Source organism: Neospora caninum, chromosome XI (assembly GCF_000208865.1).
Source record: "Neospora caninum Liverpool complete genome, chromosome XI".
NCBI lineage: Eukaryota > Apicomplexa > Conoidasida > Eucoccidiorida > Sarcocystidae > Neospora > Neospora caninum.
In genome coordinates, this window is record NC_018397.1 from 2,705,326 (window position 1) to 2,722,223 (window position 16,898).

At 55.5% G+C, this 16,898-nt stretch overlaps 2 protein-coding genes across 2 annotated transcripts; one reads left to right on the plus strand and one right to left on the minus strand.

Annotated features, from left to right (window-relative positions):
- Positions 1-695: 695 nt before the first annotated feature.
- NCLIV_056270 (conserved hypothetical protein) lies at positions 696-12,648 on the plus strand (the record flags this gene model as incomplete). The annotated part of the gene is made up of 12 exons (XM_003885182.1): positions 696-2,014; positions 2,486-2,938; positions 3,242-3,410; positions 3,893-4,020; positions 4,157-4,314; positions 4,779-4,906; positions 5,443-5,511; positions 6,274-8,411; positions 9,201-11,043; positions 11,460-11,583; positions 12,017-12,138; positions 12,571-12,648. 12 exons carry the CDS (start codon positions 696-698, stop codon positions 12,646-12,648), a joined length of 6,729 nt encoding a protein of 2,242 aa, XP_003885231.1.
- A 2,305-nt stretch (positions 12,649-14,953) lies between these two features.
- Positions 14,954-16,898, minus strand: NCLIV_056280 (Cys/Met metabolism PLP-dependent enzyme, related; the record flags this gene model as incomplete). The annotated part of the gene is made up of 3 exons (XM_003885183.1): positions 14,954-15,177; positions 15,505-16,192; positions 16,734-16,898. Coding segments are annotated over 3 exons (1,077 nt in total), but the record flags the coding sequence as incomplete, so codon positions are not given.

Here is a 16,898-nt window from a genome sequence, read left to right on the forward strand (position 1 = left end):
GTCGCCTGTTTTCTGCGGTGTGTCGAGCAGCATAGACTCCGTGACGGCTCAGCCAGCACTCGACGCAACTGTTTCCGCATGCGCATGCGAGCGTAAAAAAGCAAACCAGCTACGGATGCAGTCAATCGTATTCCTTGACTTGTTTCCGCCCCTTTTCGCTCCTGAAAAACAAAACGTCAATCTTCGGCACGCTTATGTCGCCTTCGCGTCGCCGGATGACTCATTTCACGCTTAGTTAGGCAGGCAATCGCCGCGGAAAATGAATGTTTCCGTTGTCGGAACCGTGAAATGCTGCTGGCCCCGTCCGGCCTCATAATGCCACGACGGGGAATTCCAGAGAGTCGATCCTGACTCGGTCTCTGCAGCTGTATCCATGTACATGCGAGGCATGGCTTGCGACGGAGTTGTTTGTCTCTTTCTGTGGACTAACCCCCCATTGTTTTTGATTGGCCATTCTCCCCTCGCGCGTCTTTGGCGGCAGGACACACCTGCCACGCTCTACCCTCGTACTTTCTGCCCGGCACTTGCTTGCTGACTTCCTGACGCGTTAGGCGCTTCACCCTTGTTCAGCAGCTCCTCTGATGCCGGCCGCGGAGCACAGCGTTTTTTCCTGGATGTCTCTGTTGCATCGATCTTGTCCTCCAAGAGCCGCGCGCTTGCCCCTCCGCAAACACGGAAACGCGTCCTCATGAGCAATGAGCGATGCGGGTTCCTGGGACGCGCCCTGCGGAGGTTGCTGCTGGCGCCTGAGCTGCCGGGAGCTCCAGCATGCGGATCTTTACCACGGAGCCGCGGTGTGGTGCAGAGTGCCTGCGCAGAGGCGGCCGGCGCGGACGGAAGGCTCCGGCGGGGAGACGCCTTTTAGACAGCTCGCTGGGAATGCCCAAGTCGGCCCAACACTGGAACGCACCGCTGTGGAACAGACCGCAGAGGGCGCCGACGCCCGGACCGCCCCAGCGAAGGTGGCAGGCGAGGACAGCCGCAGAAAGGAGACAAGAAACCACGATGAGAATGACGAGGATGAGCAGGTGTTCTTTATGCCTCGTGTACTGGAAGCTATCTGTAGATCGGATGTTCCATGCACACATGAAGAACGCGGGGCTGAGGGTGACGGCCAAACAGGAGAGGGACAGGGAGACGGGGCAGGAGGGAAGCAAGGCCGAACAGATGAAGGGAATGGCATGCAGATGCTTCCGGCCCTTTGCTCCGGTGCTCAGTCTGATGATATCGAGGGGAAAGTTCAGGCACCGAGACGGGGCTGCTCCCTTGGAACCCTCGGAGACGAAACCGGAGAACTCGAAGGGACAGGAAAGGAGGGAGAAGTCCACGACCAGGCCGGAGAATGGCAAGGCATTTCTCAGAGTACCCCAAATCAGGATCGATGCCAGTCTATGTCCGTTGACGCGGGTAGCACAGTGGCGCCACAAGAAGCTGCTGCATTGTCGGAAAGTTGTCCTCCGGGCTCTGGCCCTTCTCTCCCACCTTTCGAGTCTTCTTCGGGCACTTCTGCTTCCTCGTCTTCCGTCTCCTCTTCCGCTGCCTCGGCTTCCGATTCTTTTGCATCTCCTGGTCTTGCTTCGTTTCTAACTCCGTCGTCTTCGTGTGTCTCCCCGTCTTCTTCGCGTGCGTATCTCTCTTGTTCTTCGCCCTGTTGCTCTTCGTCTCTCCCGTCTCCTTCTCCGTCGTGCTTTCCGTCGCCGACTGCTGCGTCAACAGCCCAGGACGCCGTTCAAGGTTCTTGTCTTTCTGAGACGAAAAGACGGAAAGTGGGAAACGAAGAGTCCTCTTCTTCCTTGCCTTCGCCACCACCCCGCTCGTCTTCCGACCCGACAACGCAGTCTTCCGCGTTTACGTCGGCCGCCTCTGCTTCGGCAACAGCTACTAGGTTGCGCGAAACGATGCAGAGAAAAGGCTCCGAGCCGAGCCAAGGGCATGCAAACCGGGTGTACATCCTCCCCATGGCTCGTGGCGAGTGGGTGCGCGTGGACTCCGCGATTTGGTTCCGAGTTCTCAGGTATTATATGTTGCTTTCCGGCTTTTCCATATCGAGGCCTCGGCGAGCCGTTTGTTTTTCGCACTTTTCGTCTTTCTCGTTAAGGCAGGCCTCAGTAGGTGTTCGTGTATTTCCGTCTTTCTCTCTCCAGGACCCTCTGGGCGAAACAGGATCACGGGTGACACGATCACTTGCTCTACGTTCCGTTTGCGTATCCATCTCAGAACGCGTTAAGACCCGTTGCAACCTTCGCTTGTTTTTCCTCTCTTCCTACCGTTACCACGTTGGAGGTTTACAGTAGCTCTGGTTGTTTCGGTGTGCCTTGTTTTCTCTTGTGGTTGTTCTCTCCGGTCCGTCTCATTTCGCCTTTGTCGGTTCCGCCCTGGTGTGCTTCCTTCCTCGTTCTCGGCCCCCATGTCTCACCCTCTCAAACTCTCATCCTTGAACCTCTTTCTGTCTCCTCTCCCTCCGTGCTCGTCCATTGTCTCTCAGAGGCACTGCAGAAATCCGAGGGCACCTGTTTCCACCGAGTCGGGACTTCCGCCTTGTCTCCAGTCCCCTCTGGAGCCCGACAGTTCGGATTCTCGCAGTCGGTGCGCCAGGGGCTGCCTCCGCTCGCCTTCGAAAGGCCTGTGCGAAGACGAAGGAGACGCGCTGCAGAGAGGCCAAATGGCAGAAAGGGGGAGGGCAGAGCGGGGCGCCGCCGAACGCTCAGGAAGCAAGCAAAGTGTCCCCGCCGCCAGCTGAGGCGAAGGATGTCAAGGCGAAGCAGCTTGCGGCTTCCTCGGCCGGTTCGACGCCCCACACCGGACGCGAACACGCCGGAGTCGCAGCAGACAGTGGGCGATGTCGCTGCGCATGTTCTCCGCTTGAGCAGCAGTTCGTGGACTTCACTGGCGGCGATGCCGAGGCAGTGTCGAACCTCTTCACGGCGTCGATCGACAGGTAGGAATGCACTTTCAGGATGGCAAAAAGGGGAACATAAGAGGTGCTCAACCGAATGCTCCAGTCTCTATTCTCTCCCACGTCCTTCGTGTTTCGACACTGCGGAGCTTGGCAGCAGGGGAGCCGCTCTCGACAGACGAATCGTCCGTGTGTTGTCTTTGCGCCGTCCGGTCTTGTTCGCTCGGCAACGAATGGTCAGCCGCCTGCCTCATGCGTCCCGCTCTTTTCTGGCAAGTCGCGCCTTGCCTCGAAATTTCCGCTCTGGTTTCCTTTTCCCCTCCTCTCACGCTTTTCGCCTCGCAGCCTGCCTCGGCGTTTCCTTACTGGCGCCCGGCCAGGCCACGCAATTTCTTCGAGCGCCAACTCGGTCGGTCCCGCGCTTCGGCGGCTCCTGCAAGTCGACGAGAAACTCGGATCTGAGGTGATCCCCTCTACGGAAATTGGCGAAGCCCTAAAACGGTTTTCTAGAAAGGTCAGTCGCGAGAAAGAAGCACGTGGAAGCCGCGAAGCGCCGTTTTGTGGTCCCTTCGCCGAAGCGCATCTCACCGGGCCCAATTCCGAACGCGTTCACGGTCTGTACATACACCTCAAAGATGTGCAAGGCTCGCACGAACCGAACGAACGATCAAGACGCCACAGGATTGTTGCTTTCTGGTCGCACCAGCCGAGCGTTTTGGCCACGGGGTTTGGAGGTGGAGCCCCGTGAAAATACCCCCTGCCGTCGCTTTCTGGGACAGTTCCGTTTTTCTGGTTCGGCCATTCGTCGCACACTTCAGTGGAGCTGTCGAAAGGGCGCCTGGCGCGAGGCGCAAGTTGCCTCCTGCCTTCCCTCTCGGAATTCCTTTCGTGCGTTCGATCCGTCTCACGCTTGCCCTGAGCAAGATTGCACTCTCATCTATGCGTTGCACACAGCCCCTTTTCTGCCCGTGTGTTTCGTGTCGCTTTTCGTCGCAGCGGTACCCGGTCGTCCTTTGCTTCGCGCAGTTCGAGACACCCGGTGGACCCGTCGCCATTCACTCCGCTCTCGAGCCGCCTGCGCCCGCGTGTATCTACCGCCCCCTCGAAATTCTTCCACCGTCTTGGTAGGGTGCACGAGGCAGGGACGCGGGCGCGGAGTTTGTCTTTAGTCGCGCACTCACTAAACACCGCTCCGCGAGGAGGGACGCATCGTTTCGTCGGGTCTCACGGGCGCTTGTTTTCCCGGTCTCACTCCTGCAGGCGCTATGTGGCTTACGAGCTCTTGCGGATCTTTGCGAGCGGCGGCGAGCAGCCGGCGCTGTTTCCTCTTTTCTCGGCCTCTCGCCCTGGAGTCAAATGGTTCTGTTCCACGTGTCTCAGCGATCTCAGCGAGCGACCGTCGGAATGCTTCACAGAAGGTTCGGAAGGCTCAGGGGGCAGACAAGCAACGGCGGGAGACCAGTATTCGCACCTTCAGTAGTCCCGTCTGCACGTCAATACAAATAACGAAATATAAACATGTACATATACATATATATACATATACATATATGGGTGAAAAATATAGGTAGATGGATGTATGTATGGAGGACTTGGTATCTCTCCGTCGTTTAACTGGCAAGAGGAGTTAGGCAGAATGCGATGAGACGGCAATGGAGTGCGACGATTCAAGGTAGCAAATACGTTGCCGAGTCATGCAACGCGGGTGGCCAGCTCATTCTCGACATCTCCCGTCGGGGACGCAGATACACATCGACGTCTAGATCAGCTGCTGTTCTGCGGCTCGATATCCCAGAGGGATTCGTTCCCCTATTGATGTTTCCGGGGTGCTCTGCTCTGCGTTTGTTCATTCTGTCTCTTGCTCCTGTTCCGTGTTCTCCAGGGTCGTATCGGCAGTGCGCGAAGGGCCAGAGGCGACTGCCTGCCGCTGTCTTGTGGGGGGGCAAGGGTGCCGGCAAAACGACGTTCTCGCTTTTCCTTCTCAATTTCCTTCTCAATTTCTTCCCTCGGGTGAGGCGAGCCAATGCCCTGTGAAGAGATGGGGGATCCGCGGCTGGTCCATGGACGGCCACACGCACATGCCTATCATTGCTTACTTCATAGATTTTGACGGACGATTCGTATATGCCAAGAGGCAAGCCCCACGGCATATCGTGCACATGCGCGTACACCCAAGCAGCCATATATCTACGTATACATCTCTACAAATATCCCCGTGCACTTGCCTATGCGGACCAATTCATGTGTACAGGAACCAAATGCTATCTATCTATATATGCATTTGTATATGTATATATATGGACACACATCTGTGTATATCCATATGCATTTGTATTTCTATACATGAATGTGCAGGAACTTGTGTGCATTCGGTCATCAATTCCGTGCCATTCTCTGGGCATCGGCTGTGCATCGCCTTGGGCCTTCCAGAACCCGGCTTTCTCAATGTTTCGGAACTCGGTTGCGTGGTGTGTCGACAGCCCTCGAAGGGTTTGCATGCGTTGTTCTTCCTTATTCCGGGTCTTCTTCGTATGGCTTTTCCTTAGGTCGCGTACTTGGAAGCCGATGTGGGCCAGCCCACCTTCACGCTACCCGGATGTGTGTCTCTGTTAGAGGTACGCTTCTGTTCGTTTTGTGTTTACACGTAGCGGACGAACAAAAGGAGAAGAGATATGGAGATATGGACAGGACGAAACGCGAGTTTTCCGGTGCATGTGCTTGCGTACAGCTGGAAATGCTTACTGATCCCCGCGCTCTACAGAGCACGATGAAAAAAAAACACACGTCCTCCTGAAACCACCTGTCAGTATCTGTGCATATGCACATCTGCATATATATATATATATATATATATATAGATGTGTGTGTGTGCATATATGTGTCTCTGTGTGGAATGTGTGTATGCTTTGAATGTACATTTCGATAAGCTATGCTAGTTTGCTTCGAAGGCCTGCCGATGGCTGCTCTCGAAACGGGGAGAAAAAGACAGAGAAAAGCCCACTGGGGCTCTGCCCATGCTTCCTGGATTCGTCGGCCAAAGTGGATTTGCCCTGGCGCTGTGTGGGAGCCGGCGTCCTCTCGCGTGCACTGCTTCTTCTCGTCTAGAGACGACTGTTTTGGTCGCTCCGATTTCTCTCCTGTTTAAACTTCTCCGTTTGGGTCCTTGGCGTCTGCCGACGTGTATCCAACGCGCCACGGACGTCTTTTGTCTCTTTCCCAACACAAAAGGAGCATACCGTTATATTCGAGGATCTTATGTGTTCACATTGGTATAACTCAAGTCGACTCAGAGAGCTGCTTGGCGTTCTCATGCAGGTGACTCCATGCCCATCGTTTGTTTATTGCTGAGTGTTCCTTCCCCTTTGCGGGTGTCTCAGGTTCGCGAGCCTGTCCTGACGCCGCCCCACATGTTAGTCGACACTCTGGAAGTCAGCGCTCTGCAGAGGCCCGCGAGGAACAGGCTGGACGCGCAGCCGGTGGATGGCGGAGGGGCGAAGAACCGACTCCTCGAAAACCTCTTCTTCGGGGACGTCTCGCCCAAGTCTGCTCCGCACCTGTATTTGCGGTGCGTCAGTCGCTGCATCTCGACGTACTGCGAATGCACCTTACAGTCGCGTCGCTCTTCCAGTTCGCGCCTTCTCTCTGTGTCGCCGTCGGCGTCTTCGTTGGCCGACTCTTTTGAGTCTTCTCCCGGCGCCGTCGCCGCTGCAGCCTCGCCGCCGCTCTCGCTCTCCGCCGCGCTTGCTTCGGCCGGGAGTTCCACTTCTGCCTCGGGGCTTGCGGGCGCCTCTCCGCTCGGTTCGCCGCCTGCTTCGCCCCGCGCAGGCGCGCAGTTGACGCCGGCGTCTTCTGTCTCGGCTGTCGAGGCTGGAGCGCCTGAGACGCCGACAAGGCAGAACGTGTGGAAGCGCATGCAGGGCGATGGCGACGTCGCCGCCTTCGCCCGGGTTGTCCCCCTGATTGTCAACACCCCAGGATGGATAGAGGGGCTCGGCGAGCATTTGCTTTCTTCGATTCAGGCGATGAGCAAAGCGAGCGCATGCATTCAATTCCTCGACAGCCCCAAGAGGGACGAGGACGCGGCGGAGCTGGCCGCTGCCAGAGCAGAAGCGCCGATCGACAAAGAGCCCGAGCGGGGCGAAGCACACAGAGCCGACGGAGTTAAGCGTGAGGAGGGCAGTGAGGGAGGGGCAAACGAATTCGGGAAGGAGAAGAGAACGGAGGGAAAAAGGCGAGACGAGAGCGCGGCGAGCAGGAACGACTGCGGCGTCGCGAGGGACAGAGGCGACGCGAGCGTTCGCCGACGTATTCCCAAACGACAGCGGGGAGGCGACAGAAACGAAGATGGCGAGAGAGAGGCGAATCTCACCCCACGAGATGAGCTGCAAGACAGCGACGCGGTGCACTGGACGAAACGCGTGAGGGAGGGAGAAGGCGGCCGTGGCGATTTAGAATCGGTGGAGAACGGGGAGGCGCAAGTTGAACAGACAGCAAGAATGCTAGGACGCATGTCTCCCAGCCTGAGAAATCGGCCGAGTTCCGGCGGCCCCAGCGTCTCGGAGACATGCGCGGATGGAGAGAGGACTGGAGGCACACAAAGAAGTGAACGGAGAGCGATGGCGAGCTGCGAGGCGGTGGAAAGGCGAAACAAAGAGACGCGCACACGAGACGCCGCAGATTCGGTCAGGGGCGGGAGACAGGAGGCGTCCGATGGGAGTCAAAGCCGGAAAGGACCGGACTCGTCGCCGGCCGCAAACACCAAGGATCTCACTTGTTCCTACCCGATGTCACCTTCCCGCTGCTTATCCACTCGTGCGTCCTCTTCTCCCCGAACGTCTCCAGCATCTTCCTTTTCTTCCGCTTCCCCATCTTTTTCTTCTCCCTCGACACAGGGCTGTCAACTCTCTCCATCTGCTGGCGAGTTGGCGTCTGGGTTACCGCCGTCCTTTCCGGCTTGCCTCCAGCGTCTCTGTTCTCGCACCTTCCCTGGCGTCTTCTCCCACCGTGTTCTCGTGCACCCGCTTCGATCTGTCTCTCGGCCCTCCTCGTTGTCTGGCCGGTTGTCTCCTTTGTCTTCTCTTCTGCAACGCACCGAGGCGCCTCGGCTAGTGGCGTGCCCGTACGTCCACGGCGCCCAAGTCGAAAATGGAGGGGACGGAAAACAGGCCGGACAGGAGCGCGGAGACAGTGTCTCTCCGCAGGGCGGCATTTGCAGAACAGCAAAGGGGAAGCGGAAGAATGTCTCTTCTTCCGATGTTCGCGTTTGCGAGTGCTGTGGACAACCCTCAGAACGAACAGGCACTGCAGGAGAGCAAAAGGCAGTTTCGAACGGGCGCCAGGAACGCATGCAGGAGACACCTGAAGACGCGTCGCGTGGAGTGAAGGGAGACATCGACGAACCCCGGCAGCGCGCGGGACGAGGCGGAAGCACCGAAGGGCCTTTTTCGAAGAGATCACGAGTCACCCTTCCCGAGATCCTGGCGGGCGTTCAACGTGAAAGATATCCAGATGCCTCGTAAGCTCTGAGTCACGCCCCAGCAGCGAAAGAACATGCCGACCCCGCAAACAAGGCGGTGTGAACTCGACGAAATCGGATGCTTCTCGATTGCAGGAAAGCGCACGCCTTTTATCGCAGCCTCTTCGGCTCCATCTCAGTAGGCAGGAGCGGCTTGTGCAAACACGTCGTTTTATTTTAACGGGAAAAGGTTCAATTTATATAACTCCTCAAAAGGTGCGGTTTTTTGTCGGATTAAGCGTTTGCCCCATTGCTGCGGCAGTGTCCGTTTCTGTCGATCTCGCAGGTCTGGTTCTTGTGTCTGTTCGCTTCCCGCTCTTCTTCCGTCTTTGCCTGGCAGTTCTTTCGCTTCGCCATCAAAACCCACGCCTCAGTGCCTCTCCGTTTCGGCTGTTTCGCTGTGTCGTTGTGCTCGCTTTCTCTGCCTGTTGTGTCGCGTCTCTCCCCACGGGTCTCTAGCTGCGTGTGCGTCTGTTTCTCGACTTTTGTGGGCATAGCCTTTTTTCTCGTCTTGCTGTATACCTTTCTTTTTCCCGGCTCTGTCTGTCTCTCTTTCCTTCTTTCTCCCGTATTTAAGAGTGGCCGGCGCTTTTGTGGCTTCGCTGCCCGCGGCGCGCGTCGTGTGTTCCGATCGCACCTCCTTCTCGGTTTCTTCTGCGTTCTTCCTTCTTCCTCCCCCCCCCCCTTCTCGTTTGTTCGACAGTTAGCTTATCCTCTCATCTAGTCTTCGGTCGCCGAGTTGCGGTCCCATCTTTCCGCTCCTTCGCTTCTTCGCCCTTTTTCTTGCAGACCCCTCGCCGCGCACCCGCTGTTTCAGGCGGTTGACGCCGCCAACGAGTGCGAGTGCGGCGTCCACATCTTCTCTCTTCCGACATTCAAACAGCATCTGTCGTACATGCAGGCGCCGCTCGCCCCTGCATCTCCAGTCCTGTCGTCTTCGGCCTCTTCCGTGCTCAGTTATTGCTATCCGTTCGCTCCGTCTCAGCGAGGCGCCGCTTTGGAGAGCAAGGCGTCGCCGCCGCCTTCCTCGTCTGGCATTTCGTCGTCGAACACACTTGTGAACCTGAAAACAGGGAGACGGTACCGCCGGGTGTACGATGAGATCGTGTCGGAGTCCTCGGAAGCCGGCGAGGAAGAGAACGCACCGCCAACTGTATATTCCGTTGGAAGAATCGACGGAGAGACGGAAGAGACAGCGGCGAGAAGCGCGAACAACGAGCGGGCGCAAAACGCGAGAGACGCGAACGGGGAAACAGAGATGGAGTGGAGCGAGCAGGACACGGAGACGGCGAGCGGGCTGAAGCCTGAGAGCGAAGGCAAGAGGGTGCAAAAGGGAGGACCCGAGGCAGAGAAGGAAGAAAAGCTGACGGCGCGAGACAAAGCAATGACGCGGGCAGTAGGGGGGAAAGGCGAGGACGTGTGCGGGGAGGAAGGCCAACAAGAAAGCGGCGAGCTCATTGGGGAACGCGAGACGACGGAGGAACGACACGAGGATGCGGACGAAACGGCGGATTTTTCCGAGAACAGAGACGTGACGGAGAGGGAGCGAGATGCGCCCGAGCGGAAGCTGGAAGAAGCAGGGGGGGAGGCCGTAGCGGCGCTTACAAAGGAACGCGCTTCGGCAAAAGAAGAGCAGGCAGAGAGAACGCAAGAAGCGCTCGAGGGAGAGACCGATGAGGGGCGAGAGATGGAGGAAGAGAACGCGAAGAAGACTGAGGAGGCACTGCATTGGAGAAAACGGGATGGCTTCAACACTGTGCGGTGGCAGGCACCTGCAGGAGCGATGACGAATGGTCCCGTTTCTCAAGTCCCTCTTGCATCCGTGTCTCCCTGTCCCTTTTGGTGTTGCTCGTCCTCTCTTTCTCCGGTTTTGTCCCGGTTGCCTTCGTCACGTCCCGCGTCGTCGAGTCCTTCCCCACCTCCAGCCTGCGCCTCCTCCACGTTTTGTTCCTGCTGCGCGCCTTCGTACTCTCCATGTGGAGATCCGTTCGAGCGCCCACCCGCGCCCTCCCCTGCCGAACTGCGTTGGCTGCGGCTGGTCACCCACTTCGTCCCTTGCTCGCGGTTTCTCCTTTACCGCGATGGCCTCCGGCGCTTCTCTTGGGAAGGCCTCTGCTCGTTTTTCTTGACTTTCCAGGAAGATGTCGAATGGGGCTCTCGCGGCGAACGGGAAACGCGGTCGGCTGCAGGGTTCCCCTCCCCAGCCCGAGAGGACGAACAGGACCGCCACGGGCGTCTTCGTGGCGGCGCGGAAAAGGCCAAAGACGCGGCGCCGGGCGAACAGGAGCAAGATGACGTTCACCGAGCTGCGGGGACACAGGAAGCGAAGGCCTGTCTGTCAGGAGTGCGGGTGTTGAGTTCTTCTTGTCTGTTCCCTCTTGCTCGTCACGGAGGCGCACCTGTCCCGAGTTTTGATTCTGCGTCAGCTCCAGCTGGACGATGCCAAGGCGAAACGCGAAAACGATACGCACATGAGTTGGCGCTTCCAAGGCCCACGGCGAGGAAATGGATCTGGGTCTCCCTGGCAAAAATACGGCTCGCCCTCCGAGAGTGCGACTGGCTCGCCATGCAATGCGAAGACGAGTGCAGAGGAGTTCGGGATCACGTCTGCTCGACTTCGACGACGGAGAAGGTAACTCTGGCCCTCGCTGCCTTGCTCGGGCGTTCTGGCTGTGTCTATGCTTGTCTCCTTGTCTCGGGTGTTTTCTTGTTTTCTTCCTTTACATTGAACCGCTCTTCGATCGTGAACGCCTGCGCCTTCGAAGTGTGTCGCCGGCCGCGCGCGGTCTGCGCTTTTGCCTCTCCCGTGTGCGACGACGCCTCCCCTTCATTCCGTCTAGCTGTCGACATATCTCACAGTTGGGAGGATGGTACATTCGCTCCCACTTCTGCATGCTAACAGCATGTTCGGCTTCGTCGTGACATCTGCATGTCCACTAGTCTGCGATTTCCTATTTTCGGCTTCTTGGGCGACGGAACGAGGAACGCGCTATAGGGCGTCTCTCTTGCGTGTCTCTCTCCCTCTTTTTGTGGTATGTTGATCCCCAGATTCTAAGCTGCCTCCCAACAATGACGGTCGCCCTTGCCATCAGCGCCGAGCGAGAGCGCAAACTCCAAAACTCAAAACACTCCGACGACCCTGCCGTGTCGTCTTCAGGCGTGAGAAGCTTAGGTAGGTATCGACCGCTGCGACCAGCGTCTCCGCGGCTGCACGGAGAAACGGGACGAAACGGAAAGGGAGGGGAACGGGGCGCGAGAGGGGCGCATTCTGTCGAAAGGGGAAAAGGAGACAAAGAAACGATCCACAGACGACAGGCGAAGCAATGTCCGACGAGTGAATCCGAACGGAGACGAAGACGCAAGGCAGTCTTTGTTTTTGGTCCGTTGGACACGCTTGACAGTACCTGCTGGTCCCACGCCACATGGAGCACAGCGAGCTGAGAGACGAGAGGAAAACCGGGCTAGGTGCGGATCATCCTGCACTGGTTCCGCTCTGTTCATGCCACCGCGTTTCTCGCCTACGCCAAGGAAAGGCAGAAGAAAAGTAGCGGGGAGCCTTCGAGGAAGCCATGGCACTGTGACTGTGAGTAGTTCGTGTGGTGCAGGGGACGTGTCTTCGCATCGAGCACGAGGAAAGACGTGTAGGCTGAAGATCGTTGAGACGACAGAAGACTTCACGTGCGTGTGCTACGCAGTCGTCATGCGTGTACACCGGCGCTCCCAGAGGGTAAGCGCGAAAAAAGGGGAAAGCGGCCCAACAACGATCTGTCTGACTTGTCAGCAGGCGTCCAATGAGTCTCCGGTGCGGATCGTCTCCGGGTTAACGCAGCATGTGCCTGCCAATGCGATGAGACTCCAACATGCCGCTGCATGCACTCCCGTGAAGCTAACACTCATCCGGGCACCCGACGCGAGTTGACCAGTTAACAGGGTAGAAATACACTCATCTGCTTTGCGCCGGAAACTAGGTCCCACTTGCAGGGAAAAGGTGTTGCAGTCACACTTAGAAGGCGGAGGCAGGGTTGTGGATCCTAATAGTGTGTTCCTGTCGCCCGGTGTCATGGACTAGTGTGATGGACGCTATAAAGCACAGGACGACTACGCGCTCAGCCTGCCAAATGGAAGGTTTTCTGAGGGTTTCCTGCTTGCCCCTGCGCAGCTTCTATGCCTGGTCGGCGGCTCCACCTTCCTCTTGGGTGACCTCCTCAAGCGCGTCGACACTGTGATGTTAGGGTAGGTTCTGGCGTTTTCCTGTTGCGTAACTGTTCACGCTTACAACGCTTAGGGTGATACTCAGCTGAGACTCTTGAATTCGGTAGGAACCGTGAGTTGGGAAGCTGGAGAGAAGGGCCCTCTCATTCGCAGTTGTCACGCCACCAGAGAGCATATGGGTTGCGTGTGTCAGCGAATTCGCACGCTCCTGGATGGGCTTTTTGGTCATATCATTCGTAGAGCCGTTGTGACACCAAAGATCTGCAAAAGCACAGGAGCACACCGTACATGGCTACTCCTGTCTAAGCGGTCCTAGAGGCTGGTGACGTTTCTGATGCACTGGGTATGCCGAGAACGGACTCGCCTCTGCACCGACACAGAAGTATTTGTGTCTAACTCGATGGGGCATGTATCTCGATCTGCCGCCTTCTTCTTCGCCTTGGCTCGCGCCCAGTGGCTCTTCACTGCAGCGGCTCGGATACATACGGATGGTTGCGCAACTTGGCGAATGAACGAGTTGGTGCACGCTCTCTTGTCTGGAAATGTCTCTTCAGTGAAGGAATCCACTTCCATCCTTGCCCGCCTGAGGCATCTCATACAAGCAAGAACAGTGACTCGGTGAAGAGGCGACAGATGCAAGGAGGCAACACGGGGCGCATTCTTACTCCCTTCTACGTGTTCCCTTTCCGAACTGTAGATTGGCGATCGCTGCTTTTCACTCGGTCCCGGTTTTTTTCAGAAGCCTCGGATAGGACGGGTGAAGTGGGAGAAGCAAGTGGGCCACATGGGTTAATTGTTTCCTGCCCAAAAATCGACATATCTGCGTTCGACTTGATTTGCCAGAGTAGCCGTGCCTTATTTAGGGGAACGGAGCTGTTGGATCTGGGCAATTCTGGCAAAATGTCAGCGGCACTTTTTAGTACACCTGCCGCTACCTGTCAATTCGTTGGGCAGTCAGGCCAGTCAGCGCACTCCAGTTCGAATGATAGATGCAGTGGAATGAAATATTGGGACAGGGAGTTCGGTGGGGATGTGTCGGCCTTAATACTGGACGAACCAAGCGGCGATACGCCGGCCACAGTCTCCTGTGATACTGCGGGATGTGGAGGTCGAAATCAGGGGATCACACGGGTGATCAGCAGCAAAGGTGCTGTCAGGCGTCCGAACCGTTCATCAGGTGTGCGCCAGTGTGTGGCTAAATGGTCTGTCGGTGAAAACAAAATAGTTGGTCAAGTGTAACGTTGTCAAGACTGATCATTCTCCTGCGTTCGGTCAGTCGCCGTTACCAGGTTACGAGCAGTGAAGCTCTTGTGTAATCTAAGTATTCTACGTGCTAGGTGAATGTGTTTTGTGGACAACCTCGAACACAAACTTGAGCTTGGCCGGAACCTTCCTTCTACCAGCCCGGCGTAGGTGGTTTCCTTTGTCGTCTTTATCTTTTAGCAAGCATTCGAGAGATTCAAAATGCCTTGTGTGCAGCGAAACGCTGGCACGGAATACAGGACCATTTGACTGACAAGCAGCTGGACAATATTCGGTCAGGCAACTTTAAGCGCGGTATCTATACCTGCAGGGTTACTAGAACCATTTAAATGTAAGTAGAAGATATGTAAAAATATTATAATACAACCTATGCTAAATGTCTATCATACTTAATTGGATTAATCTTCTTACAAGCGGCTTTCGGTTTGATGGAACTTTCACACCCATATAACTCCATACCAGTCAACCGGTTCGTAAGTGAATATCATGATATTCGTACAGCTTGTATACAAATGTTGGTTTTTCAAATATACGCTGGACATGATATTTACACAGTTCAACCCTGTATTATTTAACTTAGTTATTAGTGTTAGGTTTGATATTCTGTACCAACCGATCTAAAATCGTGATGTCTTTTTGTTACGTGACGAGCGGTTTTCTACTATCTGCTGACGAAGTGGTGCCGTGTTACAACTGGAATGTGTAGTAGGGCGCACGCAGGAGTCCAAAGCCGGCCAAGGCCGCTGCAGAGAACACGCGTAGCCCAACCTCCAGCTCTCCGAACGCGTATAAGAGAAACCTGAAAAAGAAGACACTAGAAGGGAGACGCTCACGCATTCGAAAGATGATCGATTTGAAAAAGGGTCACCACATGTGGAGAAGGTGACTGCAAAGTTAGTCATGCTCTTGCCATCACGGTTATGGTTCGAAAGTAGATACCCAAAATCTCTCTGTCCCCCGTGTGGAGACGCATGCTTGTAAGAGCATCGCGCTACCGGATCGAAAAACCTCCTTCCAGAATGCAAGCGCTAAATGCACGCGCTGAGAGAGTTCTCACACTTCCAGGTTCACACTTTGCTAAGAGCGTAGTTGAGTCCATCAATAAGGTCGTTGACATCTTCGATGCCAACTGAAACCCGAATGAATCCGTCAGTGATCCCAACTTTTAGTCGATCTTCCCGACGCATATTCGCATGAGTAAAAACGGCCGGGCAGGTGATAATCGACTCGCAGGCGCCCAGGTTTTCACACAACGACCAAGGACGGGGAACGTGGTCCATCATTCTGATGCCTGACACATAGGACACGAGCAGCGATGCCATCTGGAGTAGACACGTGGGCACTAGCATTTCCACAGGAACTGGAATACACCTGACAGAAGCATCGTTCTTCTCTATGAGTGGAAATCGTATACGGTTAGTTCGTCGTGATTATGCTTTTATCCTTCCAGGACGAGGGTATATCGTTGCGCACGGTCCTACGCCGTAAATACGCAGTGAACCCCGCCGTTCCAAATTGTTACACTCTGGCTGTGGGTGAACTCTATCGGGCAGCGAATTTTGACATGTTCTAGAAAAGGACTGAAAGGCTCCGGAGATAGGAAAACGCCTTTTTTTACCTGCTTCGGTACCGCCTTTGACCTCAAAAGCAAGCATGCCCCCGTGGACTTTTTTGTGCTGCTTCAAGGCGAGATCCTTTTGAGGAAACGAAGGTAAGCCTGGGTATATCACGTGTGCAACCTTTTCGTGCTTGCTCAGGAATTCCGCAATTTTCTGTGCGTTCGCACTCTGCTTCTCTACACGAATGACCAGCGTCTTCAGAGTGAGTAGCGTGTAGAACGCGGTCTGGGCGCTCATGATGTTCCCCAGCACATTCCGAAGAAAGAAGACTTTATCGTGTATTTCCTTGGATGAAGATATCACTGCGCCTCCAAGAGTACAGTTGTGACCATCATAGTACTTGGTCGTCGATTGAACAACCATATCAGCACCAAGTTCCAGGGGCCGCATCATGTAAGGTGTCGCGAAAGTACTGTCGCAAACATGCAGGACCTGCTTCGCTTTACATATGCGGCTAATGGCCTCGATGTCAGCCAGATACAGCGTTGGATTACAGGGGGACTCAGAGAAAACAAGTTTTGTTTGAGGACGAATCGCCTTTTCTACGTTCGCGGGGTCGCGGAAATCGATGAATTCGAAATCAATGTTGTACTTGGAGAAGTGTAGCCTAGCGCAGCGATTGGTCCCTCCGTAGGAACAATTGGTGACCAGACAGTGATCGCCCGGCGCCAAAAAAGCACTGAATATCTGACCCAAACCAAAATGAGAGACAGCTGAAGCAACACCGGACCGCAATACCATCATCTTGGCGAGCCGCTGTTTACCGAGACAACACAGCGATTGCTGCAGATGTTCAGCCGATCGCCCCCCTTCGATGGCCCTTATTACTTCATTACGAAGAACCAATACTGTCCACATCAGGACCTACATTGTTTTCAGTCGATTTTGTTTTGCTCGTTCGGTCTCTGAAACACTAGTGTACGCGGCAGCCAACAGGAGAAAGGCGGCTGGTTTCTTGCCACACACACGCAAAACATTTCGTGATCTGCAGTGTATAAGTATTAAAATTGAGAGAAGAGCTGAGGGCGAAAAGCCAAGTCAATCTTGCAGATGTGCGTGACGGGAAATTGTGGATATTTTGTTTTGTGCCACTCATGTTTTCTACGGACGAACTAACGTAGAACAGGACCGACGGACCAGTCGATTCACGACATATCCTAATAGCGCACGTGTTTTGTCGTTTTCACAGCAGGATACTTAGGCGGGAAGAATAGCAACCGGAACTCACCGTGATTGTTGCGGCCATCCCAGTGACGAAGCAGCATGCGCCGAAGCCTCCTTCAAGATCGGCAATTTTCTTCTCCAGGCAGAGCACCGTCGGGTTACTAGTTCGCGAGTATGAGAACCCTTTGCTCAAATATTTCTCGACACTCTCTTGAACGAAGGTTGTGTT